We start from the raw sequence: 12,166 nt of genomic DNA on the forward strand, positions 1-12,166 counted from the left end.
ATTTTTGGCTTCTTAAGGCTGAAAGTCACAAGTTACTTTCCTTCATAGAAAAATCCAGAAAACTTTGCAGTAGAAACAATCCCAAATTCATTATATCGTTCACAGTTTTTGATCATATTTTGTAACATATAAAACTGCTAGTTAATTTTTCTCTGTTCCAACCCGTCGGATGTCTGAAAAATTATATTGTGACATATTGTGTATTGTGATAATTTCGAGAAGTATGACAATATTATATTTTTGCCATATCGCCTACCTCTAAGAGCAAGAAAAGACTCATGAGGCATTCATAGAATCATAAATCCTTTTCAACTTTTCTTGTTATTCACTAATCTAAAGTCCAGTACGAAAAGATCAGACTTGTATGGTCGTAAAAATATTATATTTGTGTATATAGTATTTACCCATTAAAATCATAGTATTTACAATTGACCCTGCGATGGACTTGCGACCTGTCCAGGGTGTTTCCTGCCTTCCGCCCGATGACTGCTGGGATAGGCTCCAGCTCCCCCCCTGCAACCCAGAAGGATAAGCGGTTTAGAAAATGTGTGTGTGTTTATTTACTATTGAGTACACATCTGGATCTATATTTTGGAAATAACATATTATCATGCAACAATGTTAAAGGTAGTCTTTATTTTTCTTGCAATGAAAACTGAAAAGTCAGAAAAAAGGTACAAACAAAGGGAGCTGACACATTGTTGTACCATAATATGACATTTTTTTTTCTATTCATGGTGGAGAGGTACATGCTTGAAACTTAAGGCAAAATAGTGCCCAACGGAAACATTTTTATTAAAGTTTATCACTATTTTCCCATTATCAGCATTACATATTAAAACTACAGAAGACATATGTGGGTTCGCTGGTGTCAGAATCAGCAGAGTTAAATTTAGCTAAACTCTAAAAAACATAGTTCTTCAAGGGTTCATCGTTCTATTTAGAACCATGAGTTCCATATGGAACCACTGCATGCTTAAATAGTTCTTGCATGATGAAAAAATGGTACTTCAGGTTGACAGAGAATGTGTTGTATATGGTTCTATACAGAACCTTTTTGAAAATGGTCCTATATAGCACCAAAAATGGTTCTTCTATTGTTACATGCCTTTTTAAAGAGCGCAGTTTATATTTAGCTAGATACAGTTATAAGTCATTTTAAGGGAGACTTTTATGTCTATAAGACAAGTTGGTAGAAAACTATAAAATGATGTCACTCAACTTACTATCAAAATATAAACCGAGAGCCTATCACAGTGTAGATAGCTGATCTCTCATTCGTGATTGGTCGATGACGCTATCCTCCCGCCCACTGTGCTAATTCAGGCCTGCGGTGTCAGTGCAGTATGTTGAACGTGGTCCATAGCTGGAACCTTCCGGAGCGATTCGTCAGCGTCTAAAGTTACGTCTTCGTCAGACCCGCGACGAGTCTAGTAGTTCTAGAAACAACATGGAGTGTATAAAAGTAATGGAGCTTCACTCTGCGAGGCAGACGAGCACAGACGACTCCAACCACACGAGAGGCAACGAGGACTTGAGGAGAGTCCAGTCTCAGAAACGCGAGAAGCCCCACTACAGCCGAACTGTAAGTCCCTCTGGATTTGCTTCATTTTAGCTGTAGTCCGAGACTGCAAGTCAGGTGTAGTATTAACATGACAAAGTATTAAAGTACTTGCAGATTTTATAGCATTAAAATGTAGCATTACTTTACCATTTACATTTGAGAATAATATGATATTAAAGAGGAATTCCACTATTAAAAAACTGCTAATTAAATGGTTAAGATGTAAACAAACTCATTCAGAATGGTTTGATATGAAACGTATGTGGGAAGAGTGCAATACCTTTAAAAGCTCCCTCACAAGCTATTACATGAAGTGGTTATGAATATGTTGCCTGATTCCTGAGACATTTTTTAATGCAAATCATTGGTTAACAAAATATGATAAATTAAAAATATAGAGTAAATATGAATGACAGAAAATACATTCTATAAAAGCATTAAGAGAAAGTAGGGCTGTGCAATATGACAGTATCTATCATTATTGTGATGAATGATGTCACAGTACAATACACTTTTCTGGACGTATCATCTATATCATCAGTACTATCAACTGCCTGTTTCTTTATAAAGAGAGCAAAATTAGACTGTCTAACTGGATTGCAACACAACTGGAAGTGCAATACAGTATGCCAAATACTGAATAAAAATCATTGTGTTCAGAGTTTTTGATAGTGTGTTTTAAAATGTAGCACTATTGGTTCTTTTTTGTCTGTTCCAACGGATCAGATGTCTATAAAAATAAATATCATGACGTCATGTATCATAAAAAAAATTCTTGAAGTGTTGCAATATTGTATTTTTGCCATATCTCCCACCTCTAAAAGCAAGAAAAGACTCATGAGGCATTCATAATATCATAAATTGTAAGTTTTTAAACTTTTCATGTTGTTCACCAATCTAAAAGTCCAGTAAAAAGAAATCACACTTGGATATTGTCAACAAATTTATTATTTTTGTATATAGTATTTACCCATTAAAATCATATTGTTTACAATGTACTCCACATCTGGATCTGTATTTGAGAAATAACATTATCATCAAACCACTCTGAATTATACAGAAATATAGAGAAATCAGTGGAATTGAACTTTAAGCAAAATCCCAGCACTACTTCAACTTCTTATATGTTATGCAGATATATAGAAAATTAAGCAGTGTGTGACAAGTATGCGAATAGAGTTATACAAAACAAATAATTGGAAACTGTCTATTTGGTCAGCGTACATTATATGGTGTCATTTGTGTATATTAGAGCTTTTACTCAGAGCACATTTTAAAAACAGTTACAGTATTCTACTAGTGTATGATATACCAAATATGTGTTTTGTTCTTTGACTTACAGGTTACACATAATAAACCATCAGAATGTCTAAAGGAGTATCCATTGGAATCGACCTGGGAACTACTTACTCCTGTGTGGGTGTGTTCCAACATGGGAAAGCTGAAATCATTGCCAATGATCAGGGCAACAGAACAACTCCAAGCTACGTCGCCTTTACAGACACTGAGAGACTCATTGGAGATGCTGCCAAAAACCAGGTTGCCATGAACCCCAACAACACAATTTTTGATGCCAAACGTCTGATTGGTCGAAAGTTTGATGACCCTGTAGTTCAGTCTGACATGAAGCTCTGGCCCTTTAAAGTGATCAACGATGGCAGCAAACCAAAAGTCCAAGTGGAATACAAGGGGGAGACGAAGACATTCTACCCAGAGGAGATCTCCTCCATGGTCCTGGTCAAAATGAGGGAGATTGCTGAGGCCTATTTGGGTCAGAGAGTCACCAATGCTGTCATCACAGTTCCAGCTTATTTCAATGACTCACAGAGACAGGCTACCAAGGATGCTGGAGTGATTGCTGGTTTGAATGTGCTGAGGATCATCAATGAGCCAACCGCAGCGGCTATTGCCTATGGGTTGGACAAGGGCAAGAGAGAGGAGAGGAATGTCCTGATCTTTGACCTGGGCGGAGGCACTTTTGATGTGTCCATCCTGACCATAGAGGATGGTATCTTTGAGGTGAAAGCGACAGCTGGCGACACTCACCTGGGTGGGGAGGACTTTGACAACCGCATGGTCAAACACTTTGTGGAGGAGTTTAAGAGAAAGGCACAAGAAAGACATCAGCCAGAACAAGAGGGCAGTCAGGAGGTTGCGCACAGCCTGCGAGAGAGCAAAGAGAACCCTGTCTTCTAGCACTCAGGCCAGCATTGAGATCGACTCCCTGTTTGATGGCATTGATTTCTACACTTCCATAACTAGAGCTCGCTTTGAGGAGCTGAACTCTGAGCTCTTTAGAGGCACCCTCGAACCAGTAGAAAAGGCTCTGAGAGATGCCAAAATGGACAAGTCCCAGATTCATGATATTGTCTTGGTTGGCGGATCCACAAGAATCCCCAAGATCCAGAAACTTCTGCAGGACTTCTTCAATGGCAGGGACCTCAACAAGAGCATCAATCCAGATGAAGCAGTTGCTTACGGTGCAGCCGTGCAGGCTGCCATCCTCATGGGTGACACCTCCGAAAACGTCCAGGACTTGCTGCTGCTGGACGTTGCTCCGCTATCACTGGGCATCGAGACCGCTGGAGGAGTCATGACTGCCCTCATCAAACGCAACACCACCATCCCCACCAAACAGACACAGATCTTTTCCACCTACTCAGACAACCAGCCAGGTGTGCTGATCCAGGTCTATGAAGGTGAGAGAGCCATGACTAAAGACAACAACCTGCTTGGCAGGTTCGAGCTCACAGGTATCCCCCCAGCACCACGAGGCGTACCCCAGATTGAAGTGACTTTTGATATCGATGCCAACGGTATCCTGAACGTGTCTGCCGTGGACAAGAGCACTGGCAAAGAGAACAAGATCACCATCACCAATGACAAGGGTCGTTTGAGCAAAGAGGAGATTGAGAGAATGGTGCAGGAGGCGGACAAATACAGGGCTGAGGATGAGATGCAGAGGGAGAAAATTGCAGCCAAAAATAATTTGGAATCCTATGCCTTCAATATTAAGAACAGCGTCGAGGATGAAAAGCTTAAAGGCAAGATTAGCGAGGATGATAAGAAGAAGGTCATTGACAAGTGTAAGGAGGTTATCACATGGTTGGAGAACAATCAGCTGGCTGAGAAGGAAGAGTATGAGCATCACCAGAAGGAACTGGAAAGTGTCTGTAATCCCATCATCTCTAAATTGTACCAGGGAGGAATGCCTCCTATGGGCGGCTGTGGAGCTCAGGCAGAGTCCAGTGCACAGGGCCCTACCATTGAAGAAGTGGATTGAAGATGATGGGAAGTTGACTGACCTAGAAAGTTGATTAAATTATATAAAGTGCTTTGGTACAAACCAAATGGTGTGGTCTATTTTGGAAGTGTACAAGTGAGCACATCTTGCACTGTCATACATTTTGTGAACACTTTTTATCTCTGTACTGTCTTATCTGCCTGTTTTTATATTACTTTATGATTTAAATAAAATAATGGATACAAATATTGCTTCTCTTTCTTGTAATTGAATTCAATTGATGTACATGTAAGAAGACATAACAAGTGTAAGCCCTACCATCTGCAAAAGGCCCAGGTGTTAAATCTTTACTGTGTACACTAGATGGCATTGCAGGACTACTTGGACAAATGGTCATGGCTTAATTTGAGAGTCATAGGCAAGTTTAATATGGAACCATAATTCTCCACTAACAGCTAGAACTTTCAGTATTGATATATAATTAAATGTGAATCATACTGAGTTGCCTACAAAGAAGATTAATTTAAGTCTGTTAGAAAAAAAAGGTCAATCTAGGCCTACATGATTCTTGGTGCCAGTCTATACAGAACATGTTCAGAACATTTTGGCTATTTCACATGAGGAGTACTAAACTGTTTTGCCGTTGCAGGCCAAGAACATTAGCTGAAACATTAGCTGAAAGTGAGTCACAATATATTTTCACAGAGCAAGAAGACAATGAACTGGTCTATGATTGCACCAGCTGCGCAAAACTCACATTACTGTCAAAATAGAGGTCACTTGTCAAGCCAAACAGGAAGATATGACGAGCTAAATCTGGCCCATGGGCCACATAATGGGTAGCACAACACGATATATCTAAAACTGGTCCTTTAAAAGGGCTGTTCCTTACCACTTCTGTGCGGCTCTCCCAATAATACAAAAGAAAACTAGATATAGAAATACATAAAATACACAACATATGTAGTAATAAAAGAGGCATACTGGTGGTTCTGTACATTTACATTGTAAGGATTGAAGTGTCAGGTTAAAAAGTACGTTACAAATTACATAAAATATGTACAACTGAAGAAGTGAGCAGTGGATATATACTTTATAAATTTGTAATGTATTAGTGTGTGCGCAACTGATTACACAAGATGGAAGTGTGAGGGGTCATTATTAAGGAGGATTATGGCCACAGCAGAGTTTCTGAGGAGATTAGTTATAAGATCATAAGAAAGGGGAAGGTCAAATAAAAATAAGTGGAAAAATCAAGAGTTTCCAAAACCAGAGTTTAGAAAATGATTAAAAGAGAAAACAGGACTCCTAACAAATGTGCAAGATCTAAAAGACCACCAAAACTGCTCCTGCTGAAAGCTTTTATCTTTGAGACAGAGGAGAAAATCAAACTCCACTCTTGCTTTAGTTTTGAAAAAAATCCACAGGTGTTTCTGTCCATCCCTCCACTGTGAGAGTCTGAAAGGAGGTGTAGCTGACAAGTTCTCACGAGAATGGACTGAACACCCCAGAATCCAACCCCAACATCACTAAATGTGTACTTGGATGGCAGGAAGAAGAAAATACAACCAATTTCTAAGACTGTACTTAAAATATCCCAGCAGAATTTTTGGAACTGAAAGCAAGTCTGAAAAGAATGGAAGCTGTAGGAAAGACAAAAGGTAGACACATTAAGAATTAATAAAATATGATATTATATTTAGTTGTTTAGAGTATTTTTTCTGTTTTTGATTCGGACACTGAAAAATGATTAACTTGTAGTTAATGACCATTTTGACTGGAAATAAATAAACGAAGAACTCTCTCTGACTTTTATAGCTCTTTATAGATAATTATTAAATAGATAATAACCACAACTTTATGTACCTTAAATGCAGATCCTTCATTTCCTTTGTATCAATACTTCAGTCCTGATTTTAATCATTGGGCTTGTGTTCGCAGTCTAATTTTCATGAAGCCACAGTGCAGAGCATGAGATACAACTCTAAAGAACAGAAGCAGGGGGGAGGTCTAAAAACTGCATCTCTGCTTACTCAGTGTCAGACTGCTCAGTGAAACACGGCGTTCGTGGCAGTTTGGCCTTAATTTAAGAGCAGTTTACTCAACATGGAGGCAGCATCCTGCGTTTGGCACTTCTTCTCTCTTTGGCTGCAGCAGGGAAAGAGTTAACGCGCCGATCCGTCCCCCTGGGTGCTGGTTGGGTCGCCTGACTGTGCTGAGGGAGGATACTTGAGGAGATGCAACAGATCTTTTCCCAACAAACTGCCATCGTCTCGTCCTCCACCGGCAGAAAAATGATGGATTTTTCTAATTTACGTTGACGACGTCCTTTCTTTCTGGGTCTGTAGAGACGCTATTTTCCTTCAAACTTCTGTTCATCTGGGTGCTATGCGGAGATAATGCGAGCGCAGGTGAGGTGAGAGTACTGTATGATTTTTGTCTGTGTTTAATGTATGAAGTTAGATACTTTAAGATACTAAAAGAGGAGCTTTAATGTTAGCGTATGACGACACTTCAACTTTCTGGCTCATATCTATGCTGTCCTTAGGACGCGCAAAACTACATGATGGAGCTTCTGCGCTGAAGGTCGTGAAAAATCCCCCCTAGACGCTCCTCCTATGCAGCCGCCTGGAACTTAATGTAATGTTATCGCAGTAATTCGAAATTAAAGGACAAGTTTCCAGCCGCTTCCAGCTCGTCCCTCTGCTTTGGTCTCAGTCGTCTGGAGAGCATCAGGTGGTTCTGTGTCGTGTCCCCCGCGGCCCCCCGGCACCCATGTGGCTCTGCTGATCGCACCATGCTGAGGCTCGTCACGGCGCCCGGCTCCTGTCGCTCGTGCAGATGATAGACGTTGGAAAGCGCAGACGTTTCGCCATCGGCCAGCGGCCCGCCCGTCCAAATCTATGATCAGCTCGGTGTGTGTTTCGTCTTACCGCGGGCGCAAGTCAGGCAACAAACCTCCGTCCAAAACATGTCTGAAGGAGGAGATGGCCAGGGCCGAGGACTCGGAAAAGATCATCCTCAACGTGGGCGGCACGCGCCACGAGACATACAAGAGCACGCTTAGGAGCCTGCCGGGCACGCGGCTCGCGTGGCTCGCCGACACGGACGCCACCACCGCCACCACGACCAGCACCACGACCACGACCATCACGACCACAGCCACCACCAACAACCCCACCACCACCACCGCAAACGAGTTCTTCTTCGACCGCCACCCGGCCATCTTCGCCTACGTGCTCAACTACTACCGCACGGGCAAGTTGCACTGTCCCGCCGATGTGTGCGGGCCGCTCTTCGAGGAGGAGCTCGCCTTCTGGGGCATCGACGAGACGGACGTGGAGCCATGCTGCTGGATGACGTACCGGCAGCACCGCGACGCCGAGGAGGCGCTCGACATCTTCGAGCCGCCCGAGCCCGACAACGACGCCGACGACGACGAGCGCCTGGGCATTGAGGACGCGCCCGAGCGCGCGCGCGGCCGCTTCGTCGCCTGGCAGCCCAAGATATGGGCTCTCTTCGAAGACCCCTACTCCTCTCGAGCCGCAAGGGTAAGTCAGCAAAAAAAAAAGAAAAGAAAAGAAAACAGTGAAGGACAAAACGTGGGAAAAGTTCCCGTTACGCTCGCGAGCAACAGGTGCCATGTTTAGAACCATGAGTTCTGTGTAGAACCACTTCATGCTTAAGTGATTCATTGCATGGTGAACTGGTTCGGAGAATATGTTGTAAATGGTTCTAAACAGCACTAAAAAGGGTTCTGCTGTTATGAAGTCAAGCATTTAACAACAGAAGAACCCTTTTTGATGCTAGATAGAACCATTTAAAAAAAAATATATATATATATACTAAGCCATCAGTCTAGAAAACCAGTTAAGCATGAAGTGGTTCTATATAGAACTCATGGAACCATCTTTTTCAAGTGTGTAGACATAGTAGACTAATAGCGGTGTTATATGCAACAGGTTACCCTTAGAAGTGTTGGCTGCTAAACAGATCTGTGAACAAGTTTTTGAGTTGAAGGGTGACTTTAATGCAAACACAGTTCAGCAAAAACTATTTACAGCAGCTGGACGGAAAGCAGGCAGAGACAGATGAGCTGTCACCGGAAAAGTCAGATTCCACACAGTTGCATTGTGAGCTGCCTTAAAGCAGTTAAAGTAAGAGATTTTTATTATACACAGAATAGAACATCTATTGTCAATAATCATATTATAAACTAACACACAGGCTCATAAGTAGTGCACACAGATTCATATGATAAGTAATGTACGTAGGTTCGTATTATAACAAAATCTTTCCAATGTGTCCATGATGGCATCATTCTGTCTACTTTGTAGATGTTAAAACAGATACTTGATAACATTTGCTATTATAATCTAATAGTACACTCTTAGAAAACAGTTTAAGGGTTCTTTAGTAAAGGCAATGATTATAGCGCCGTGAACACATTTGACATGCATAAATGGTTCTTTGCATGACTAATGCTACATTTTCCTTGTATTTTATTTTTTCCCTTTGATGTCAACGTACAATATTTGTGTGGGTTTATTTACCAAAAATGGTCATAATTCATTTTCTCTTTACCATTTTCCATCCTCTCTTTATCCCTTAGAATGAAACAGGCAGTTTTTGTTACTGTGCCTATAAGACTATTATATGTAAATGAGCTCTGTTCTGACTGGCTGCTTTGTATTGTGCTGCTTTCAAAAACCACTCAGAGCTGAAACGTTCCCTAAAACTTCAACATGAATGGGCGGGGCTAAACTGCTATAGGCAGTTCTCCTGATGTCCATTGCTGTCACACAAATGGAACAGCAATGTTTGAATTAACATTGCTGTTCCATTTGGAACATTGACAGTGTTTTCATATTACTTTAAACTGCACTATTTAAAAAAACAAGGGAAATCTGGTTTTCCATGATATGCACCCTTTAAATGGTCCTTCTATATAATGGAAAACGTTTTGTGAAGAGCCATTTAAAAAAATAGTTCTTCATAGTTCCAAAAGGGTTTTGCTATTGTTATAACTCATACAACCTTTTTGGCACTGCATACAATCCTGCTTTGCCGTGTGTGTATAATAACAATATAGTATTGTGGGCACTGACTAATATTAACTAATATATCCTGACTAGTGTTCAGTATTTGGGTATTACCACACTCCAGAATGCACAGTAGTCCATGTTACAGGTGAGATGACATTATACCATTTTAACTAATAAAAGATGCCTCATACAAGATATGGTCATTATTTTCTTGGATCTCAAATATTGTTACTAGTTGATAAGGGAAATTCTGATAATCAGCCCATAAATGTCATATCTGTACAGGCCTAAAATGTGCACAATTATCATACAATTTATACAGTTTTAAAAGATTCAGAATCATCTTCAGTGTTTACACAGAATGCTGTTCATATTAAAGGATTTTTGTTGTGCTATCTACAAGGTAAAACTGATGTCAGTGTGTAGAAATGCTTGGAGAAGCCATTGCACTGGCCTAAGGCTGGGGCACGGAGCTCTCTCCTGTGGTAAATTAAGGAGTTTCCACTTCACCAATCGACTTTCTGCTGAGTGAGCCACGGGCATTCATATGCCTGCAAAGGGCAGCTGTGAGTGACAGAGAGAGAGAGAGAGCAAGAAAAGAGAGCAAGATAGGCCCCGTAGTGTGTGTAATGTGCCTGTGCTGACACCTCTGAGTCTATCAGATTGAGACGAGCCAGAGCTGTCACAGGATGGCCTCTACAGTTGCTGTGGTGATGTAAATCATTGCCACTGACTCTCGCCATAGTTTTTCTAGTTTTACCTCTACCTTTGTACATTCCTGTACACTGTACAATCCCTATAGCTCAGTACAATGTCTTTTATTCAGCAATGACATAAGTCAGCTTGTCAGTTTGGATGACAAAGAATACCTCCCCCAGACATCTCTCTCTAAAATTAACATCAGTCACATATAATACTATGGGTACTATTGTAAGACTCGACAATGAGTAGATGGCATGCTTTGTGGCCCGAAGGAATCTTTTTCTTATGCGTTAGTGTAATTGCTTGTAAAATTTTCATTACCAGTTGAGGTGTTTTGCTTCCTGAATCAGATTTCCTGTGGGTTATTAGCATGCTCCACTGTTTGTGTGTAGCTAATGGATTCACGTCAAAGACACTGAGCACACTGAGGCAAATTTCTAGGTTGGATTCTGTTGCAACAAATTGCATTGCATCAATGCAAGCTGGTGCATAAAAGACAAAAGAAGTAGACTAAGCTTGGGTGAGAGAGCTTTTTATTGAGCATACAAACGGATTTTACTGCTGAGAGTTTGATATTTTGGATCTAATTTAAATAGGAAATAAATCACTCCCCTGTTTGAAAAATATATTAAAAAATACATTTCCAGTCAAAATGGAGACAAGTTATTCAGGTGTGTCAGGAGGAAAAGCAAAAAAAACATAAATTTACACAGAGGCCTCAACAGAAATTTGCAGAAACATAAATTTACACAGAAGCCTCAACAACTAAATATATATTTTTTCAGGACTTATTGTTATTGCATTACATTAGAGGTGCCCAGTCCTGGTCCTGGAGATCTACCACCCTGCAGAGTTTAGCTCCAACCCTAATGTAACACACCTGATCCAAGTTATCAAGGCCTTCAGGGGCATCTGACTATATGAGCCAGGTGTGCTGGATCTGAACTCTCCAGGGTGGTAAGTAACAGCTTCTTGACAGCTACACATACTTTCAGACTCATAGTGTTGAGTTGTCTTCTCAGAGTAGAAGGATGGACAGAAACACCTGTGGTTTTTCTCAGATCTGAAGAAGAGTGGAGCTTGATTTTGTCCTGTCACTCAAAGATGAAAGCTTTATGTACTGTTTAAACTCCTGTGGTGATCCTCTGACTTTTGCACAATATATTATATCTCAGGCGTATTATTCAGTAATGCAACGTGGCTGAGTTATTCTTAAGTTTATTAACTCTTCTAGACCCACGGGTTTGTCCTGGCGATTTAAGGGGTTAAAGCACATTAAATATAATGCATCCCACCATCTCCTCTTTCTGTGTTTCTGTCTCAGCAGTCAGCAGTGCTTCACCTGAACACACTTGCACACACATTTGCACCATTGCTTCGCAATCACTCCCACCTCCCTCTGTTTTTCTTTCTCTAATTAATTTAGATGGGCATTGTGTGAGCAAGCATGACAGTCTAAAGCAGAGCTGAGCCCTCTTGAAAAACAGGTAATCAGGGAGAGGGGGAGAGAGAGAGAGAGAGGGAGAGAGAGAGAGAGAGCCAAAGCTGATACACTCTAACAAACACTGCTTCAGATAAAAGCTCTTACAATATATAAACACCAGTGCATTC

The 12,166-nt window shown here is 41.0% G+C and overlaps 2 protein-coding genes across 3 annotated transcripts in view; both read left to right on the forward strand.

Annotated features, from left to right (window-relative positions):
* Positions 1 to 1,349: 1,349 nt before the first annotated feature.
* On the forward strand, positions 1,350 to 5,048 carry hspa1b (heat shock protein family A (Hsp70) member 1B). The gene is given in 3 exon segments (XM_036579327.1): positions 1,350 to 1,585; positions 2,907 to 3,673; positions 3,675 to 5,048. Coding segments are annotated over 2 exon segments (1,917 nt in total). The 5' UTR covers positions 1,350 to 1,585; positions 2,907 to 2,929; the 3' UTR covers positions 4,848 to 5,048.
* A 1,654-nt stretch (positions 5,049 to 6,702) lies between these two features.
* The window catches only part of kcnc4 (potassium voltage-gated channel, Shaw-related subfamily, member 4), a 31,616-nt gene continuing 26,152 nt past the window's right edge, over positions 6,703 to 12,166 (forward strand). Inside the window, exons 1-2 of one of the 2 annotated variants that reach the window (XM_036579329.1) lie at positions 6,703 to 7,219; positions 7,357 to 8,359. In XM_036579329.1, the coding sequence (XP_036435222.1) occupies positions 7,712 to 8,359 (648 nt within the window). In that variant the 5' untranslated portion in view covers positions 6,703 to 7,219; positions 7,357 to 7,711. Of the gene's footprint in view, positions 7,225 to 7,356; positions 8,360 to 12,166 lie in introns of both variants that reach the window. The other variant, XM_036579328.1, reaches the window with a different exon arrangement.

The sequence above is a fragment of the Colossoma macropomum genome, unplaced genomic scaffold, assembly GCF_904425465.1.
Source record: "Colossoma macropomum unplaced genomic scaffold, Colossoma_macropomum, whole genome shotgun sequence".
In the NCBI taxonomy this organism is placed as follows: domain Eukaryota; kingdom Metazoa; phylum Chordata; class Actinopteri; order Characiformes; family Serrasalmidae; genus Colossoma; species Colossoma macropomum.